The 17614-nt window shown below is 41.5% G+C and overlaps 1 protein-coding gene across 1 annotated transcript in view; it reads left to right on the forward strand.

Moving 5' to 3' along the window:
• LOC126285247 (serine/arginine repetitive matrix protein 1-like) overlaps positions 1–17614 on the forward strand; it is a 77660-nt gene that overhangs the window by 20070 nt on the left and 39976 nt on the right. The window contains exons 5-6 of the mRNA XM_049984543.1: positions 7984–8172; positions 8297–8515. Coding sequence (XP_049840500.1) covers positions 7984–8172; positions 8297–8515 — 408 coding nt within the window. The remainder of the gene's footprint in view (positions 1–7983; positions 8173–8296; positions 8516–17614) is intronic.

A 17614-nucleotide genomic window follows, 5' to 3' on the forward strand; every position in this document is an offset into this window, starting at 1 on the left:
CACCACGCATGCACTACACCTGACACCCCTGCACGTATTACCCTTGTATTTCTCCTTCCCCGATAAAAATTCCAATTCATGCATCAGCCCATTCCAATTCCCCTTCTAAACTTGCATCAGTACTGTAGAAGATTTCCAATATAGCAATAGCATTCTATCAATGAGCGAAATGGGGTTAATCGTGTGTGTACCTCAGGCGTAACTCGTGTACACTACTAGCCGTTAAAATTCCTACACCATGAAGATGACCTGCTACAGAGGCGAAATTTAATCGACAGGAAGCAGATGCTGTGATATGGAAATGATTATCTTTTCAGAGCATTCACACAAGGTTTCCGGCGGTGGCGACACCTACAACGTGCTGACAAGAGGAAAGTTTCCAACCGATTTCTCTTACACACACAGACGTTGACCGGCGTTGCCTGGTGAAACGTTGTTGTGATGCCTTGTGTAAGGAGGAGAAATGGGTAACATCACGTTTCCGACTTTGATAAAGGTCGGATTGTAGCCTATCGCGATTGCGGTTTGTCGTATCGCGACATTGCTGCTCGCTTTGGTCGAGATCCAATGACTGTTAGCAGAAAATGGAATCAATGGGATCAGGAGGGTAATACGGAACGCCGTGCAGGATCTCAAAGGCCTCATACCACTATCAGTCGAGATGTCAGGCATCTTATCCGCATGGCTGTAACGGATCGCTCAGCCACGCCTCGATCCCTGAGTCAACAGATGGGGACGTTTGCAAGACAACAACCATCTGCACGTAGAGTTCGACGACGTTTGCAGCAGCATTGATTAGCAGTTCGGAGGCCATGGCTGCGGTTACCCTTGACGCTGCATCGCAGACAGGAGCGCCTGCGATGGTGTACTCAACGACGAACCTGGGTGCACGAATGGCAATACGTCATTTTTTCGGATGAATCCGGGTTGTGTTTACAGCAACATGATGATCGCATCCGTGTTTGACGACATCGCGGTGAACGCACATTGGAAGCGTGTATTTGTCATCGGCATGCCGGCGTATCACTCGGCGTGACGCTATGGGGTACCAGTGGTTACACGTCGGTCACCTCTTTTTCGCATTGACGGCACTTTGAACAGTGGACGTTACATTTCAGATATGTTACGACCCGTGGCTCTACCCTTCGTTCGATCACTGCGAAACTCTACATTTCAGCAGGATAATGAACGACTGCATGTTGCAGGTCCAGTACAGGCCTTCCTAGATACAGAAAATGTTCGACTGCTGCTCTGGCCAGCACATTCTTCAGTTTTCTCACCAATTGAAAAGGTATGGTCAATGGTGACCTAGCAACTGGCTCATCACAAAACGCCAGTCACTACTCTTGATGAACTGTGGTATCGTGTTGCAGCTGAATGGGCAGCTGTACTTGTACACGCCATCCAAGCTCTGTTTGACTCAATTCCCAGGAGCATCAACGCCCTTATTAGGGCCAGAGGTGGTTGTTCTGGGTACAGATTTCTCACGATCTATGCACCCAAATTGCTTTAAAATGTAATCAAATGTCAGTTCTAGTATAATATATTTGTCCAATGAATACCCGTTTCTCATCTGCATTTCTTCTTGGTGTAGCAATTTTAATGGCCAGTAGTGAATTAATCAGATACAGTTGATATTCCTGAGACGTTGTTATTATAGCAGATAAAGGTGAGACTCAAATTGCCTCAGGACCCTTAATTGTATATAATTAATATATTACCTACATCTGAGGTACAGGTTCGATTAACCCTGTTTCGCTCATTGCTAAGAAGCTATTCCAATATTGTAGAGTCTCAGTAATATTGATGCGAATTTAGAAAGTCACTTGCAATGGGCTGACACATAAGTTGGAATTTCTTTCGGGGAGGGAGACTTAGTAGGGTGATCCATGCAGCTGTTACAGCGGCAGGGCAACAACGGAGTGAATGGATCAACTACGAACTTGAATGGGTATCATTGGAAGTGTTCCCCCAACATATGCAACATTCAATAACGAACAAAATAAAATGAAAAAAAAAGCTCAACCGTCTAGTAAGGAGGTGATCTGGTTACGAATGCCGGAACCGTTACAAATTTTAGTTCATTGCTTCAGCATACATCACAGATGGAAATGGGGCTAAATACGTATCAGGAACATCAGCTATATATGATTAACACACTGAAGAGCCAAAAAAAAAAAAAAAAACTGGTACACCTGCCTAATATCGTGTAGGGCCCCACTAGCACGCTAAATTGCCGCAACACGACGTGACGTGGACTCGACTAATGACTGAAGTAGTACTAGAAGGAGCCAATCCGTAGAAATTCTGGACGTGTGGGGTGTGGAATTGTCCGGTGGCATTGTCCTGCTGGAACTGCCCAAGTCCATCGGAATGCACAATGAACGTGAATGGATACAGCGGATCAGACATGGTGATTACGTACGTTTCTCCTGTCAGAGTCGTATCTAGACTTACACGGGGTCCCACACCTTTCCAACTGCACACTCCCTGCACCTTTACAGAGCATCCACCACCTTGAATATTCCCCTGCTGACATGCAGGGCACGTGGATTCTTGAGGTTGTCTCCATACGCGTACACGTCCATCAGCTCGATGCAATGTGAAATGAGACTCGTCGGATCAGACATGTTACCAGTCATCAACAGTCCACTGTCGGTGTGGACGGGCCCAGGTGTGGCGTAAAGCGTTATGTCGTGTAGTCATCAAAGGCACACGAGTGGGCCTTCGACTCCATATTGAAGATGTTTCGTTGAATGATTCGCACGACGACACTTGTTGATGCTTCAGCATTGACAACTGCAGAAATCTGCGGAAAGGTTGCTCTTCTGTCCCGCTGAACGATTCTCTTCAGTCGTTCTTGGTCCAGATCTCGTAGGATCTTTTTCCGGCCGCAACGATGTCGGAGGTTTGATGTCTTACCTGATTCCTTATACTGACGGTACACTCGTGAAATGGTCGTTCGGGAATACCCTCACTTCATCGCTAGCTCGGATATGCTGTGTCCCATCACTAGTGAGCCGACTATACAACCACTTTGAAACTCAGTTAAATCTAGATAACCTGCCATTGTAGCAGCAATAACAGCTCTAACAACTGTGCCAGATACTTGTTGTTTTACATATTCGTTGCCGATTGCAGCGTCGTATTCTGCCAGTTTACATATCTCTGTATTTGAATAATCATGCCTATACCAGGTTCTTTGGTGCTTCAGTGTACATCACTCACACTGGAATCACAAGCAGGAATAGCCGTACCTCACTCCTTGCTGAGGGTTGAGGGAGTGAAACGTGAGTTTGAGTGTGTATCGGGGAGGGAGACGTATTAGGGTGATCCGTGCAGCAATGGTAGACGCAGCGACAGTGAGGTGTACGGGATAGACCATCTGTCTAGTAAGCTGGTGAGAGACGTCCTAATCCTTGTGCTGATACTAAATTTAACTCATTGCTTTGGTCTATAGGTTTTACGAGATGATCTAAAGAATAAATCTATTAACTCGCTATATAGACGAAGACGAACACAGTACTGAAAGTAATTGGAAGGACGACGCGTGAACACCTCCTTGTGAACAGGTACGAGTATACAGTGAATTTGTACATTCCTCGTCTCCCATTCACATATGAAGCGCGGGACGACTGATCGTCTAAACGCTTTTATGCTCGCTGTACTTAGTTTACTGTTGTCTTCGCTGTCCCTATGGGATCAGAGGGTTGTAGTAAATTCGTTGATTTCTCATTTAAAGCTGGTCTTGAAGCTTTATAAGTAAGCTGCCATAGTATAATTTGCGTCATCCATCAAACGTTCATACATTTTACAACATTTCTGTAATTCTCTCCCCTTGGTGAAAACAAAATAGTAATCGTTTGCGCTACCCTTCTATGTCTAAGTTAATAATCCCCTTTTGTCCTGTATGGTACACGTCCCGTATTTTACAGGAATGGTCTCCCAACGTTTCCCTATTATCATCCTGCCAATGAGTCGATGTAATCCAGCTGACGTACCTACGACTGAGCCTGAGTGACCATTTCATATCTCCGCAATGTGTCACTGCCAGAGGTGTTTCTTATTTGCTTCGCTGCAGTTTTGTCACCCTGTTATTCTAGTAATAGGATACAATATTCCTGCTTCAGGCATGTGCAAACTTTGAGATTTTGAACATCTGAAGCAGAGCGCAAATATTTGTACCACATCGATATTTTATGAAGGTATAACTGAAAAGTAGTGCAGTTTTATTCAAAAGGAGTTAGCTTCATCATTTGCGGAAGGTCCGAAGTTAATGTTAAAATTATCTGGCAGGTCATTAATATGTAAGATGAGCAGCATGGGTTTCTAAACTGGCCCACATCAGTCCCTCACTAATCATCCAACGGAGAGCAGCGCGCTTCGTTACAGGATCATTTAGTAATCGCGAAAGCGTTACGGAGATGATACGTGTAAGACTCTGCAACAGACACGCTCAGTAGCTCGCTACGGGCTTTTATTGAAGTTTCGAGAACATACCTTCAACGAGTAGTCAAGCAGTATATTGCTCCCACCTACGTATATCTCGCGAAGAGACCATGAGGATAAAATCAGAGAGATTAGAGCCCACACAGAGGCATACCGACCATCTTCCTTTCCACGAACAATACGAGACTGGGATAGAAGGGAGAACCGATAGAGGTACTCAATTTACCCTCCGCCACACATCGTCAGGTGGCTTGCGTAGTATGGATGTAGATGTAGAACATGCTACGTCCTTCCTATCAAGAAATCCTCAGTCCAGTCACAAATCTTTTTTGCTACAGCATCGGAAAATAAAATAAATAGAATACACGTTAGAAACAACGCCAGACATGGTTAGATTTGATCGTTATTGCACAAACCCAAAATGATTTACTCATGAAGCAAGGGAATCAAGTCGGGTACATGCGAATGTAACGGGACTTTCTGAACCCCTGGCAGCTCCTTCATTCTGATCGTTCCCGACTATTTCCATCACAGACTGCCTCTTGATCATGATCACTGTGTTCAGTTTACGTTAAGCAGAGTCCGATTGTCAACGAATATAGCAGATGCTTGTCTTCATGATATTGCCAACAATCAGTTCTGGCACAAAACCGACCGAACCGTTGCGTAGCATCAGTCTCATTGACAAACCTTCCGAAGAAAGAGTCGATTTCGAAGTGCGCTTTCTAGGAAGTCTATTTCGCATCCTTCGGGTTGTGAGAAGAAGTTGAGAAGAAGTGAGGAGGTACGTGATCATTGAGTTTTACAATATTCTGCAGTTGGAGACATCGGATCAGAGACTGCTAGACGAACATTTGTCTTTTTTGTGCGTTCGCCAAGCACAATAATACTGTAAATCAACAAGAGCAGAAATTCATTTGCTGTAGATTCAGTATGTCGTCTTCTGGCTCATGGCAGCATTTGTGTCTCTTGAAGTTTGGTCCTGTTAACACGAACTTTAAGTTTTGCTTTGGTACTTCTCAGGACGATGAGAAAAATCATTGTAAGCATTTTTTGGACGATCCTTCATAAATAGTTTCTACAGCAAATCAAAAGAATTCATCAAGATATTTGATAATTTAACGCGCGATCTCCAAAAATGCGCTTCAAAGAAGAATCTGATTTCGAACTTGATGTACAAGACGGACCCATAACTATAACTTATGTACTCAAATATCAGAAACACTTCACCTGAAATCATATACTATTTTTTTCGTGTTACGTAATCTCGCAAAACAATTTAATCCATTTAGAAATGCGTGCATACCAACAAAAGCTATACAGATTATTAACTTTCTTTCCGTCTAGTTTACCAATCTTGTCCTTTTAGGATCAACTAAAAAAAATTATATCGTTTTCGGGTGGTGTGTAAACACTTCCAATTGAAAGATCTATAAAAGTTGCAGATGGTAACTAACATAGCTCCACGGACAGTGCAAAACAGGAAAATAAAATTGTTAGTTTTTTTTAGAAATTCCTTTTCTGGTCGACTAGTTAATACATTTTTCGAAGAAAATTACGTGTATGGTTCGTGTTTGTGCTAATAATACAAGTAATATTGGCACGTCACGATAAACGTTTGATATGTAAAGTATATCTGCGAACTTCGCTTGCTGGTAATCGAAACTACATGTAAAATGTGGTATGACTAGAGCATAACAGAGCTACTGTTGAAGCACTACAAAGATTCGTTACCGAATGGCAGGCAGAATACGACAAAGTATGTTAAGATGTGTAATCGGACTGATAATGTTGACTGGGGGTTTTGGATCTGCGCAAGTCCTGCTCGCATAGAAACTGAAATTGTGGTTGCGGAATAACGTTTTAAGTATCTTAAGTACGCAGGTTTTTTGAGGATATCGAATGGAATGAAGTTTTATTTGTTTCTAGGCTGGTGGTTAACAGATATATAACGGGACTTAGACTCATCTGTTTTGTTTATGCGATGAAAATTGGTGTAGTCATCACTGAGAAAATGTTACAATAGTAGAACAGAGTTTCTCATTGCCATCACCGATATTCAATTTGCATATTGCGATTGAACAGAGGGTGTAATGGACTACAACGACTTCCTAGGAAACATGAACCATATAATCAACGAAACCAAACCATTTTCTGGGCGATGGTCGTAATATGTACAGAAACAGAAAAAATGTATGCAGCATGTGTACACATTAGATTCCTAAGTGTTGAACTTTTCTAGACGCATTGTTTAACCTCCAACTCTGGTACAGAGGAGGCAGAGTGGGTTAAGCTCATGTTAGTTTCATTGACTGTCCGTAAGAAACTGCAAATCTACAACACAAATATGTAGGCTACGGTGCCCTTAATGAAGACAAAGTCTAGATCTGATTTGCTAGTAGTTGTAAATCACTGGATTTGATGACTCACTATAATTAGCTCATTTTGCTACTGATTTTTTTACTCATGACATAATAGAAAACTAAATGTCATCCCGTTTTAATAAAATCGCTTTCAGATACATGGATCAAAAGTGTTATTTGAATGTGGAGTTTTTTATTTCAGATACTTTTCCCAATTGTGGTACTCATACTTATTAATTTAGTGTTCTGTTATGTAGATTTCTGCATTTGTTGGTTTTGTTATGAGTGCTGGATTAGATGAGGTGAGGGAAATAGTTCGAATGACTTGTGACTTTCAGAAGTAGTACATTGAATTACCATCACTTCCCGTTTTCAGATATCAAGTTCAACCACTAAATAATTATATAAAACGTTCTGCTGGCTTGAATGTTGAGTGACAGATATTGTTGAGTAAGACAATCTACTGTCATTATCCCTGTTTCCTTATCAGTAATTCAGGTTTTTCCTGCCTTGCCAACATCACCTTTACATTTTACATTATCGAATAACTACTCTACTTGTTGAGCGATTTCATTTTCCACAGCTCGTAGTCCAGAAAATTGGTCTGCAATTATGAGTACAAATCATTGAGTGAGGAGAAAAGGATCTTTGTTATAATGTCAGAAGGTTTCTATAAATTGTTAGCACATACAAAATGAAATAACTTGGTTCAGTAATTTTTCAATTACCCAAAAAGGTGACCATCACTATTAATACAACTATGAATGCCCCAACGTTCTTCAAAAATTTTGCAGATTAAATAGATTTGACTTTATAGCAAGTTTTTACGAAAAATAATTAATTGTGCGGTGCTAAGTGAGTGTCAATAACGTTATAGTGTACAGTTAACAAATTTAGTAACTTCCATTATTCACAATGATTGTTCCCTTATTGCAAATGTTTCTTGTTTTCAATAATCGATAAGTTTTCTGTTCAGTTTCATTGCAGTTTCCATCTAGAATACAGTAACCCTTAATGTTAATTTTTTATGTTTGTGTCAAGGGCTGGAGAGTGTTCACACAGTGTGAACACGAGACCGATACGATGCTTGACAATAAGCCTCACTTGACATGACCATTTTCACCTCAGCGAACACTGCATCCACTAAAGACTGCTTGTCTTACGTTTTCAGATGTTCTCGCGGTTCAGCTCGCCACCTGCCAGCCAGGGGAAACCCAGGCTGGTCGATGAGCCGCTCACACCTGCGCCTCTACGCCGCCTTCGGTCACCTCGACCAGAGCCGCACGAGAAGAAGGTGGAGTCCACCACCACTGACAGCGAAGAGGCCGCTGCTGATAAACCAATGCTTCAGGCAGTGCATGTAAGCAGCACTTTGTATAAAGACAGACAATAATTACAGCCACTGTGTTCAAGTACGAATGGAGAAATGAATTCCAGTGATGTTATGCAGACACGTTTACTGACATGACAATTTCTTTCCACAGTTTGGTCCAAGACCAAGAATTGTGCATTTTGACTTGCCTGGCGTCAAAGATGAAGAGGAGGAAGTCTCTGGCTCCTACTACCCGCCTGGAGTTCCAGTTCCACCCAGTCGTCTGCAGATCTTTGCCAGCAGACCACGCAGACGGAAGATTATCCGAGAGCCACCGTCGCAGGAAGTGCAGACTGCGATGGCACAGCTCAGAGCTGAGATACATGCAATGGTATGTTAGCCATGTGGCTGTTACAAATACAGCATTACATTAGAAACTCAAACGTAGCTTTCTTTTATTATTATTATTATCTTTTTGCATAAGACACTTGTAAAAAATATATTTGTAAATGTAGGTTTAATTAGTTCATTCACCAGTCGTGTCCCCTATAAACTACACCAAAATTACGTAAAACACTACGATGTGATGATGAGGTGTGACAAGTTCATCTTAAGGCAAACGCGATACATTGTTTGAGAATAGCTGGAAACGAAAACATTTATTGATGGCAAATTAGTTCAATTAGTTCAGTAACCAGTACCGATTGTTATGATGGTCATTAAATTGATGTAAAACAAAAATATGCATGTTTATGAGTAGCGCATAACGATGGACTGCAACACTTGTGTTAATTCATTTGGGTGGAAAGTTCACGAAGTGGTGATATTGTCATTATGAAGATTCATTTACGTCTACACCAGCTTCCGTATTATATTTCTGTTATTTTGATTACTTGCAAAGTCGTATTCACCGCGCTGTTACAGAGTGTTTGTCGGCTGCAATACCTTAAGTAGCAGATATAGTGTTGCTCAAGGAAGCGGCGTAATAAAAATAATTCTTTTTCTCTTTTGCAGGAGAACCCGCCACCCACATCGTGGATTGGGCGTTTGATGGAGAGTCTACTCGATATGTATCAGAAGAAGAGAGATTACCGGCAAAACCATGGTTTGGCAGAGAGACCAGGGTTCTTCAGGCGAATGAAGAGAAGACTCGCTCTTGTTCGTGAGGCAATGAGAAGATTTCTGCATGTGAAGAAGAATGCGGACGAGAGACAGCTGCCGAAGGGCATAGATTCAACTCTTTGTGATTATATTCTTCATTGTGAACACCCTGATCGTAATTACCCTCCAATTATTCCGTTAACACCACAGCTACTTGAAACCGCGCTGTGAGCGGAATTTCAAAAGCCAGTCTGGTTTGATTTAAATAAAACACCTTAAAACATATTTAATTGTGGTTTTTTATTGCATAGTTAATTTCTAAGACTTACAGTTCTGGTCCAGTAATCAGCTCCCATTACCTGTAGTTTGACTAAAATATCTGTTCGCATTTATTACTTTTTGATGTTACACTTCATGTCTACAAAAATGTAGTGGGAACATTTTGCTTTATTATACTTTTTACTTCGAAAACACATACTTTGGTATTGCTAGTGCCAAGTCTTGAATACGCACATGAATATGAATTAACTGTAAACAGTACAGAACATAAACTGAAAAGGAGATCTATAATTCAAATATGAAAGCAGTAACAAATATTTCTGATTACGTTTCTTTAACAGACAATTTATATCCACAGAAACACATAAAATGGAAGATCAAAGAAAAATTTTGCATTCATAGTGGAGTGCTGCTCAACATTACTTGCTGCTATTCTGGCGTTCACCTCCTGATACAACTGAAGGAGAACCATGCATGACAATCTTTGAAAATACGCGACTAACTTATGCAAAAACCCATAATGAAAAAAGGCCGCACTTACTATAACTTTCATACGATATGTGATCCGAATTGTCATCGAATACTACGTTTTCATCGTCTCTAGAGATGTCACAGATTTTATAAATTATTGTGTCCAAAGTTTTCTCCTCTTCCCTGCTCATTTTGAATTTCAACTCAACATAAGAGCACACAAAACAGAACTAAATGGTTCAAATGGCTCTGAGCACTATGGGACTTAACATCTTTGGTCATAAGTCACCTAGAACTTAGAACTACTTAAACCGAACTAACCTAACACACAACACCCAGCCATCACAAGGCAGAGAAAATCCCTGACCCAGCTGGGAATCGAAACCTGGAACCCGGGCGCGGGAAGCGAGAACACTACCGCACGACCACGAGATGTGGGCAAAACAGAAGTCTATCGTCACCTAGAACCCATGAGGCCAGAGACAGTAACAAACGGCATAAAGCTGATGAATTGTGCAACTGATATCACGTCATCTGCAGATCTCACAGTTGATTCCAAGAGCAGGAAAAATGCGTTTAAAACCGCGGAAAATCGTCGTATGTTGTGTGACATAATATTACGTCCGCCGCACATTCCCATTTGCAGAAAGCGCAGTAATATTACGACAGCAGCACGCTGAGTGTTAAGAACTTTCTGCACGCAATATACTAACCCGAAAGTGAAGAATGATCGACAATGAGAAGACGACGTATGAATATTTTCCATAGGAACGTTTGAAGGTCCTCCCTCGGGCATGGGTGTGTGTATTTGTCCTTTGGATAACTTAGGGTAAGTTGCATGTAAGCTTAGGGACTAATGACCTTAGCAGTTAAGTCTCATAAGATTACATACACATTTGGACATTTTTGAACGTTCGAAGTAACCAGCTAGAAAGGAAATACATCAAAGTTATACTTTCAGCAGCACAAACGGAAGAAGAGGAGTTGGCCCTGGAGTTAACTTCAGTAACGTTATGAATGGGGTGACCAATTTACTGTGATCAGATTTGACAAATCAGGCAACATTTTTAAGAGACGGTACAGGTGAGCCGCATTTAGTCTACAAGTTTCCAGCGGCTTGAGAGCTTTGTAGACTGTAGACAACATCATCCAGACAACCGTAAAAGATCAGAAACCGTCGGACTAGTAAGGAAAAGGGCAATCCATGATTAATAATTGTAGAGTGAAAAAAAGGCCGAGAAGGTACTTCTGAGAGGCAATTTACATGATAGGAGATGTCTGAATTAATGCAGAACTTGCGGGGAAGTCAACCCCTTAGTACCAGCTGCTTTTGAGTCAACCGACGTAGATTGTATTATAAGGTGTGTGCGAAGGATATTCATGAAGAAGCATATGTACTGATTATTGAACGTACAAGTAACTTTTTGGACAGTAACCTTGACTCTGCAATTGAAGGTGAAAGCAGTAAAGTCACTAAAATTGTTGCTTTCACTAAGATGAAGGTAGTATGAGTAATAAAACAGGCCTTAGAGTCTCGGGATTCGTTCAACCAACCACGCCAGTCATACATGTGCGTGACTGATGCATCGCACCTCACATTGTCGTACAACATGTGACGTTGCCTGCATCTGAATGTTTTCATTAAGAGATTACTTACATTACTAATTTCTAGACGCAGTCTGCCTGACAGAAACATGTCAGCGAATCCCAGTGATTTCTAATGACTACAGTAAATGGCAAATATTTCCCAAAAGCAGAGATACAAACAAACTACAGACACAGCAACAACAGTTAATCGAAAAGCTGAAGTTGGGCGTTTGGACAGCGAAAATACTCAGTTACACACAACAATAGCATTAAAGATGAACTATTCGTACCACAAAATAAATTGAAAAATCAAAAGATATTTCTCGTCAAGCTATGCTAAATACAACTTATTTTGAAAGAAACTGACATTAAGCAGATATACTTAGCTGGATAGAGGTTAATATTAAACTGCTGTAGACATACAGTGTGCAATAAGGTCTTTGAGTACTGTACTTCAGTGATAGAGATGGGAACACAGAAGCTAATGGTTTTCTGTTAGTGCAGAGGCTCCAGCAGGTATATGTTATACACTGCATTTAACTATTAGAGAGGGTACAAGTCAAACAGTGACAATACCTGCAAAGTGGCCAAAATGTGTGAGGAAGTCGAAATTTATTTGACAGAAAACCTTAAAGACAGAGACCACCTGGAGTTACTATAACCGTTATATCATGTTCCCAAATTTAAAAAAAATTCTAGGAATAGTAGAAGGACGCAGTGGCTGATAATTGGTTTCTAAATCCCACCGTCTTTTGTGAAACAAATTTAAGTCTGAAAGTAACTGGTGGATCTGGTCAGTAAGGTGAAATGAAAGGAATGAGGCATTCCCATCAGTGAAATGTATTCCAGGAAGATCACTTTCAATATAGTTTTGCTGTACTAAGGCCTTTAGGTAACTATTGTGGAATTCGAGAGAATGGGTCGCTACAATTACAAAGGTTTACGTGAAATGCGTCGCTAGAACAACCAAGACTGGGCATACATACAAATAATGTTACACAACATTTGTCCACATCTTCCGAAAGGCAAGAATCATTTGCTGTACACGCAAAAAAAAAAAAATCAGAGTAACAAAGGAGAGCTCCCTATGGGATTACTAGACACCGAATGAATAAACTTATGAAGTCAGATGAGCTTCAAATTTAAAGTATCAGAGAGGCAGCTAATGTTAAGTTGGAATTACGTACCACTAAATTCTAGGATTTCCTAACATTATCTTAAAACTGCAACACGACACTTTTAATAAACGTTGAAATCAGTCAGTGACGGTATCATGTCTTAACCACAGACAAAAGAATGTCACAATAGCAAATGGTACTACCGCTGTAAAGCGAAATTCAGATTGGTGAAACATTAAATATGGTACCACATAAGGCACATTGCTTCGGTCTTCCTTATCTTGAGGATCACCATTTATAAAGGAAAATGAATGTCTGTTCAAAGTCTGTGACATTTTCTGAACGAAAAGTGCCCAAAGATAACCATACAAGGCGAATGATACCACAGGCTTGCTACTAGTTCGGAATGGAACATTAACTCTATATCTTTCAAAGACTTACTTTCCGTTATTCAAGAAGTACTTGTAGGAACAAGATGTAGAGATCAGTGGGCACACACTAGATGGAACGTCAAGTGCAAAGTTCTTAGGGAAATGATATTCTCGTTTGCCATTGAGAACGGGTTTTCCTTAGGGTGCAGACACTGATACTAAGAACGATGGGGTATGATACTTTGAAAACCGATATAAAAGTAACCGGAACTTTTTTTGTGCCAGTAAAAATGCAATTAATTTTAATGTAGTGTAAAGGTAATGCAAATTCAGCGAATCTTGGCAACTGTTTCAATGTCACAAGTGTGCGCCAAGGAGCAAGGCAAATTGCGAGCGAGTCAGTTGGCAGTTCATAGGGCAAAACTTCCAGTTAGAATACTAATCATTCCCAGTTACATAAAAGTTATGTAAGATTTGAAAAATCTTTTGGTACTAATGACTATAAATTTTAATACGTGGGAAAATATCGACCACAATCCAGTCTCTGGAAGTGCTATTTTAGTGTTCGATAATTTAATAACATAGCGAAAATGGGGTCTTTCATTAAAACAGCAGTAAACAGGAGAATTGAAAGCTTTATTGGTCGTTATCGTCTGGTACTTTATATGTCTATATAAAAATACATACAAAAGACACATACATAAAACAATAACTCATAAACCAGGTTTGTTCTGTTGTTTAATTCCGTTGGTGCAAGTGTCCAAAACGTTATCTGCTCATAACTACACTGTGTAACCGCTCTTTAGAGAGTGGGTATTCCGAAACGAATATTACTTAAAATTCTGTAATACGGAATGACCCCAGAGCCATAAAACGGTAGTTGTAATTCGAAGTAATAGTTAAGTAGATTTTACAAAGAGTAGATACCTGAAATAGAATAACGCAAAGTAGTACAAAGGGAATCCATGGAAGACTTAATAGAGTTGCGTTTTGTTCTGAATATAATATGTGAACCAAAGCGCAGCACTGGTAGCTCTCTTGAGTCTTTGTTTTCAATGGTGCATGTTCGCGGTCTTCCGTGGCAGCCGGAATTTAGGGTTATCACGGTTAGTATTCAACCGCGATTCTTATATATATATATTTTAACAACGCGTTTCAAGAGACAATGCTCTCATCATCAGGTTGTAAAGTTTATGTCACAACATTAAACGGACTAAAAAAACAAAATACCATCACAAATAGTTGGGAAGTCCATAGAGTAAAACAGAATTAAAAGTATATTGGACTGTGTGTCCTCCCTTACATTGAAGTTGTTGACACAAGTCGATGGCCGTCCCATCGCTACAACGTGTGCTGTCGCATTGTGCCAGCTCAGGAGCTGTTGTTGACGGACGTGCCTAGGAGTTGTGGCGTGGTTACAGCCATGTGCTTGACGGTAATGCTATGCTATTGGGCGCCTGATTTCCTTATTGCATTGTTCTGCCATCGTTAGCCTCTCGCAACTCCGTCAGTGACTTGCTACACGTTTAAAGTCGCATACCTACCCTAAAATAATTCTAAAAACCCGTTAAAAAGTCTCATTTCTTTAAAATTATCTTGTGCATTTAGAATATTATTTTGTTTCTTTTCATGGATAGCTATCTCGAATTGCTCTAGTAAATCAAGTATCCTCCCTTTCTTTTCTACATACAATATTTTTAAGTTGTCTTCTATGCTGTTAAGGGGATGGCCTGTTTCATATATATGGTTCATAACAGCTGATTTGTCATAATTTCCTAACCTGAACGCATCCTTATGTTCTTTGTACCGGATCGCGGAAGATCTTCTTGTCTGCCCTATATATTTTGCATCACAAGTTCTGCACTGAATCTTATAAATTCCCGATCTTTCAAACTTATTTCTCTTCTCGCCAATATCGTGCTTAAGGCTATACCTCACTAGGTTATTAGTCTGAAAAGCTATTTTAACATCGTATGGCTTAAAAATATTTGCTATCTTTTGTGAGACTGTGCCGTAGTATGGCATCGTGATAATTTTCACTTTCTCTCCATCAGGTTTATTCTTTTTGCGCTTATTACTTTTCTGTAACAGTTTTTTTTAACCATATCTATTCTGTAACCGTTATTCATCGCTATTCTCTTAACGTTATTAATTTCAGTCTCCCTATCTTTTTCGCTCATAGGTATATTGACTGCCCTATGCACGAGACTACGGAAAGCAGTTTCTTAAAAAGCCTGCAGATGGCATGAATCATTCAGGATCACGGCATCAGTCGTAGTTAGTTTTCTATAAGCGGAGAACGCATGTTTGTTGACCTGTTTTTTGACATTCAGGTCCAGGAACTGTAAACAATTGCTAGTTTCATACTGCACGGTAAATTCTATTTTATTATGTGCGTCGTTGAACTTTTTTACTATTTCCTCAATGTCCGCACGGGAACCATCGACAAGTAACAGAGTGTCGTCTACATAACGTTTGTAATAAACAATTTTATCCATAATGTTAACGTCAGAATTTAGAACTTTATCTTCAAGGTCATTGATAAAAATGTCCGGCATAGTTCCTGAAATACTAGACCCTATGGCTAACCCATCGTCCTGAATACAAAATTTGTTACTAAACGTAAAATAATTAAAACTTGTAATGAGCTGTAGGAGTTCAATAAATTCAATTGTCTCATGCGTTGAAATGTTGCCGTATTTAAGGAAATTTCTCTTAATGATTTCTATACTTTCGTTAACCGGAACACTGGAGTATAAGTTCTTCACATCCAACGAAACCAAACGGGAAGTGTCAGTGACTTGCGTATCTTTAATCTCACCTACAATGAGTAATAACCTAATGAGGAATAGCCTTAAGCTCGATATTGACGGGAAGATAAATAAGTTTGAAAGATCGAGACTTTATAAGATTCAGTGCAGAACTTGTGATGCAAAATATATAGGGCAAACAGGGAGATCTTTCGCGATCCGGTATGAAGAACATAAAGATGCGTTCAGGTTAGGAAATTATGACAAATCAGCTGTTGCGAACCATATACACTCCTGGAAATGGAAAAAAGAACACATTGACACCGGTGTGTCAGACCCACCATACTTCCTCCGGACACTTGCGAGAGGGCTGTACAAGCAATGATCACACGCACGGCACAGCGGACACACCAGGAACCGCAGTGTTGGCCTTCGAATGGCGCTAGCTGCGCAGAATTTGTGCACCGCCGCCGTGTGTCAGCCAGTTTGCCGTGGCATACGGAGCTCCATCGCAGTCTTTTAACACTGGTAGCATGCCGCGACAGCGTGGACGTGAACCGTATGTGCAGCTGACGGACTTTGAGCGAGGGCGTATAGTGGGCATGCGGGAGGCCGGGTGGACGTACCGCCGAATTGCTCAACACGTGGGGCGTGAGGTCTCCACAGTACATCGATGTTGTCGCCAGTGGTCGGCGGAAGGTGCACGTGCCCGTCGACCTGGGACCGGACCGCAGCGACGCACGGATGCACGCCAAGACCGTACGATCCTACGCAGTGCCGTAGGGGACCGCACCGCCACTTCCCAGCAAATTAGGGACACTGTTGCTCCTGGGGTATCGGCGAGGACCATTCGCAACCGTCTCCATGAAGCTGGGCTACGGTCCCGCACACCGTTAGGCCGTCTTCCGCTCACGTCCCAACATCGTGCAGCCCGCCTCCAGTGGTGTCGCGACAGGCGTGAATGGAGGGACGAATTGAGACGTGTCGTCTTCAGCGATGAGAGTCGCTTCTGCCTTGGTGCCAATGATGGTCGTATGCGTGTTTGGCGCCTTGCAAGTGAGCGCCACAATCAGGACTGCATACGACCGAGGCACACAGGGCCAACACCCGGCATCGTGGTGTGGGGAACGATCTCCTACACTGGCCGTACACATCTGGTGATCGTCGAGGGGACACTGAATAGTGCACGGTACATCCAAACCGTCATCGAACCCATCGTTCTACCATTCCTAGACCGGCAAGGGAACTTGATGTTCCAACAGGACAATGCACGTCCGCATGTATCCCGTGCCACCCAACGTGCTCTAGAAGGTGTAAGTCAACTACCCTGGCCAGCAAGATCTCCGGATCTGTCCCCCATTGAGCATGTTTGGGACTGGATGAAGCGTCGTCTCACGCGGTCTGCACGTCCAGCACGAACGCTGGTCCAACTGAGGCGCCAGGTGGAAATGGCATGGCAAGCCGTTCCACAGGACTACATCCAGCATCTCTACGATCGTCTCCATGGGAGAACAGCAGCCTGCATTGCTGCGAAAGGTGGATATACACTGTACTAGTGCCGACATTGTGCATGCTCTGTTGCCTGTGTCTATGTGCCTGTGGTTCTGTCAGTGTGATCATGTGATGTATCTGACCCCAGGAATGTGTCAATAAAGTTTCCCCTTCCTGGGACAATGAATTCACGGTGTTCTTATTTCAATTTCCAGGAGTGTATATGGAACAGGCCATCCCCTTAATAGCATAGAAGACAACGTAGAAATATTTCATGTAGAAAAGAAAGGGAGGAAACTTGATTTACAAGAGGAATCCGAGA

This window comes from Schistocerca gregaria, chromosome 8 (assembly GCF_023897955.1).
Source record: "Schistocerca gregaria isolate iqSchGreg1 chromosome 8, iqSchGreg1.2, whole genome shotgun sequence".
Taxonomy (NCBI): Eukaryota; Metazoa; Arthropoda; class Insecta; order Orthoptera; family Acrididae; genus Schistocerca; species Schistocerca gregaria.